This window comes from Colossoma macropomum, unplaced genomic scaffold, assembly GCF_904425465.1.
Source record: "Colossoma macropomum unplaced genomic scaffold, Colossoma_macropomum, whole genome shotgun sequence".
Lineage (NCBI taxonomy): Eukaryota > Metazoa > Chordata > Actinopteri > Characiformes > Serrasalmidae > Colossoma > Colossoma macropomum.
This window is the reverse complement of record NW_023494789.1, coordinates 37,511,054-37,514,877: the sequence shown is the minus strand read 5'-3', so window position 1 is coordinate 37,514,877 and position 3,824 is coordinate 37,511,054. Positions and strand designations below refer to the sequence as shown.

At 42.3% G+C, this 3,824-nt stretch overlaps 1 protein-coding gene across 1 annotated transcript; it reads right to left on the bottom strand.

The window, feature by feature from the left end:
- On the bottom strand, nt 1–3,273 carry snrpb (small nuclear ribonucleoprotein polypeptides B and B1). The gene is made up of 7 exons (XM_036571219.1): nt 3,137–3,273; nt 1,899–2,050; nt 1,514–1,625; nt 1,281–1,433; nt 712–844; nt 281–406; nt 1–185 (listed from the first exon to the last, which is right to left on the bottom strand). The coding sequence occupies exons 1-7, from the start codon at nt 3,137–3,139 to the stop codon at nt 148–150; spliced, it is 717 nt and encodes a 238-aa protein (XP_036427112.1). The 5' UTR covers nt 3,140–3,273; the 3' UTR covers nt 1–147.
- Between the last annotated feature and the right edge of the window lie 551 nt (nt 3,274–3,824).

The window sequence follows — 3,824 nt, the reverse complement described above, 5'->3', positions numbered from 1 at the left end:
TTTTTAAAATGATACCAGTCAAATACACTTTATTAAAAAAAATTACAAAAAGAACAATCAACTGAAACTATACAAGAGCCCACAGTCAACGCTTCCTGCAAAAGGAAGAGAAAAGCCTCATAACACGTTTGAGTCCAGTGTGGAGAATCAAGGCCTGGGGGGGCGCATGCCTGGGGGAGGTGGTCCTGGTGGAGACAAAGATGACAGTCATGGGGCAGTTAACACCAAACACCAAAAAAAGTCTGTCATTTTAAAGAAGAATACTCTAAGCTGGTCTTACCTCTCATTCCTGGTGGTGGAGGTCTCATGCCTGGAGGTGGCATGCCCATAGGGGCACCACGGCCTGGGGGCATGCCCATTGGAGGGCCCATGGGTGGCCGCATGCCAGGGGGAGGACCCATCATACCTGCAGAGAATGTGAGGACAGGGTTCAGTCCAACATTTACAGTTATCACCAATATATCGTCACACTGAGCCCATAAACAGTCCCAACAGTCTGTACGGGTATGAGATTCTGAGCTCAGAGTAATCCTGCATAAGAAATGCCTCTTCATCAGTCTCAGTTTGCATAAGTCTTCATCATGGCAACAGAATCTGCACAGCCACTCTACTCTGCAAACCGACGAGGGGGGTTAGAACTTCATACAATGTTCCCCATTAAACTGATCTGAGAGCAGTTGATGTTGCAAGCAGATAGAAGGTTTAGAATACCTGGAGGTGGTGCTCCTCTTCCCATGGGTGGAGGAGGTCCACCCCTGCCTGGAGGATACTGCGTGGGGGCCCCGGCGATGCTGGCTCCTGCCGCAGCTGCAGCCACTGTGCCTCTGCCCTGAGGTGTCATTACCTAAAAGAAATTAAAAAGCAGTTTAGCAATTTGGAAAAAAGTTAGTGTCATTAGTGTCCTCCAGTCTGGATGAAGGTATAATCCTCATCTCAACTATCCATACAAAACATGCATAGACACTTGTTCAACCTATGCAGCAGAAACATAATACAAAAAAAGTTTCTTCTTAATACAAACTAACGGGTAGGACTGCAAGTTTGACCTCAATTCTTTTGCATTCAATGAAACCTTAAACTTCACAATTGGATTAGCATGATCAACGGTTACAACATGCGGATGGAGGACCTATTTGCGTAAAGGAATATAAACTAGTAACATACAAATCAATATTCAAGTTGATGCACTAGTGTGTTTTTACACCATCATTCATTAAGAAAATCAGGAGCTGGTGTGCAAGGACAGCTGATCAACCTGAAGTTGAGGACTAGCTACTCACCTGTTGTGACGGGCCTCCAACTCCTCTGACCGGTCCAGCTAGACCAGCAGGGGCCTGGGCCATTGGAGCTCCAGCTGGTACACCTCTGCCTGCTGCTCTACCCACACCTGGACCTCCAGCAACCCCTGCCAGGGGCACACGGGCAATTCCTGTCTGTAACAGGACCAACACATGAGACATGTAAAGCCAATTACAAGAAATACAGAATGGTTTGAGCATTAACTGTGACTTACATCTTTGGGAGGAGGTCCTTCTACTGTCATTGACACCAGGTTTTCTCCTCTGAGTAACACCAGACCCAACACCCTCTTCTCTTCTCTCTCTGGCTGCTTAGAATTCTTGGGCCTAAGAAATCAGGGAAGCAGTTAAGAATATTTCACACCAGTAACCTAAAAATATGGCAGAATGAACCATGCTTATGGAGCAGGGCAAGTCAAGTTAAAATGGGACACTGCATTAAGTATTGAGAGACAAAGCTCACAGGTCTAGAGCACAAAAGTCCTTACTTTAATTAGTAAAATTCTGTTTTGCTCATTGAGACCATTACCTAAAACAGACATTACGTGTCCCAAAATACTTGAAACTAAGTTACCCTCCTTTCAGTCTGTGATGCCTTACTTGATCTTTCTGAACTCATCGCAGTCACACAAAATGAGGTTCATGTGCTTGTCGAATGCCTTAAACGTCCCGATGAATATCCGACCATCTTGCAATATACAGCGCATCCGATAGTCGATGTGCTGAAGCATCTTACTGCTCTTTCCGACCGTCTGAAAAACAAACAGTGTTACTTTACATAGACCAGAAGAGTTACGTACACTTAAAAGATGGTTCTCCAAGAGCTCTTTAGTAAAGGCAGAAGCTCTATATAAAATGCTGAAATGGTTCTTTGCACAGTGAAATGTTTCCTCAGACTGATATTGACTGAGAATTTGTTGCATATGGTTCTACACTGAACCTTCTAAAAAATGGTTCTACACAGAACCATAGCTCTACTCTTCACCAAAAAGGGTTCTTCTACTGTTACAAGCTTGACATAAACAGCAGAACCCTTTTTGGTGCTATATAGAACCATATACAGCACATTTTCCATCAATCTGAAGAACCACTTCAGCATATAAAGAAACATTTCATTATGCAAGTGGTTCTATACAGAACTCATGGTTCTAATAAAGCCATTGCTTTTACCAAGGAACCCTATAAGAACCATCTTTTAAAAGTGTAGATGAAAGTGAAACACACTTCAACACGTACATGGCCCACAAGTTTACCACTGATATAACAATAATAAACCTTAAATGCTAAGTTAGCCAGCTAACCTAGCTAACTAGCTAACGTAAACAGTGACCTAGGCTGTGGACATTCAGCTAACTGGCTACTTCGGTCGTGTAGACGTGATAAAAATGTTAGCTGTCTAGTTCACCAAGTGAAGTTAGGCGCTATAAGGTGAAGAGTCAGCAGTGTGTGGTAGTTTTAATGTGAAACCCGCCATCTGTTCAGCCGCACTGAGCAGTAGCAGTAACATTAGCGCCCTGGCTAACGCAGCCTTGCACGATTCCCATTCATTGTGTGAAATGAAGTATTAAGCACTCCACACCAGCATTTCATGCAATACAGGGGATATCAGCTATATGGTGCGCTCATATGAAGAGAGAGTGTTAGAAATATCATTATAACACTTTAAACGCCACTCGCTCCAGTCTAACTCGCCATACTCGAGTACCGAACGTCACCCCAACGTACGGACAGGGAAGTCGCTATGACAATGTTTTAGCTAGATATGTTTCAGAATTGCATGCAATATTTGAAAAATGTACACACAGAGAGAGAAAACAACATAATTATCCAGGTCTTACCATGGTTGCTGTTGGGATGGCTCCGATTTACACCGGATTCCGCTAAACAACTTTCAAAAATTGCCCCGCGAAGCCGCCGCTGTGCTCCGCCCGGCCCGTGTCTTTATTACTGCTCAGCGGAAAAGAGTGCGTGCTGCAATGTGTTCCCCCCGGAAACTCCAACCCCGATCCTGAATCGATCCCTGAAAATAGGAACAATAATAATTTTCATTAACTTATCGATTAAAAACAGTTCTTCTTTTTATTATTATTATTATTATTATTATTATTATTATTATCACTACCATTATACAGCACAGATGCTTGTATACTCTTATTTCTATATTAGTATTTCAAATAGTCTCACTTAAAGGAACAGTTAGTTGAAAAAATGTAATTTTCATTTGCCCCAAAAGTGGTTGATCAGCTGAGCCATGTCTTCTATAGTTTTGCACTGGAGCTATGGCGCAAATATAAAAAAATAAGGGAAGTGTTTTATAGACTTACATTTCTTGTTAGCTACAATAGCATTGCAGCTAATGTTAACTACATAGTCTAGCAAGTGTAAATATCCCCTGGATATCTCTGAAAAACTTTATAATATGCCGTAGCATATTTGTAAATCTGAAAACTTGCCCAATTTCTCAAGAGTTTGGTGGAAAGAGTGAACTGCCACTCATTTCTCAAACTAAAGACAAAAGAGGAATGT

What these genes read in the sequence shown, in the direction of transcription:
- snrpb (XM_036571219.1), bottom strand. An exon ending in GATGAGTTCAGAAAGATCAA is followed by an intron (nt 1,626 to 1,898) that starts GTAAGGCATCAC and finishes CTGATTTCTTAG; the next exon opens with GCCCAAGAATTCTAAGCAGC. An exon ending in AAGGACCTCCTCCCAAAGAT is followed by an intron (nt 1,434 to 1,513) that starts GTAAGTCACAGT and finishes GTCCTGTTACAG; the next exon opens with ACAGGAATTGCCCGTGTGCC.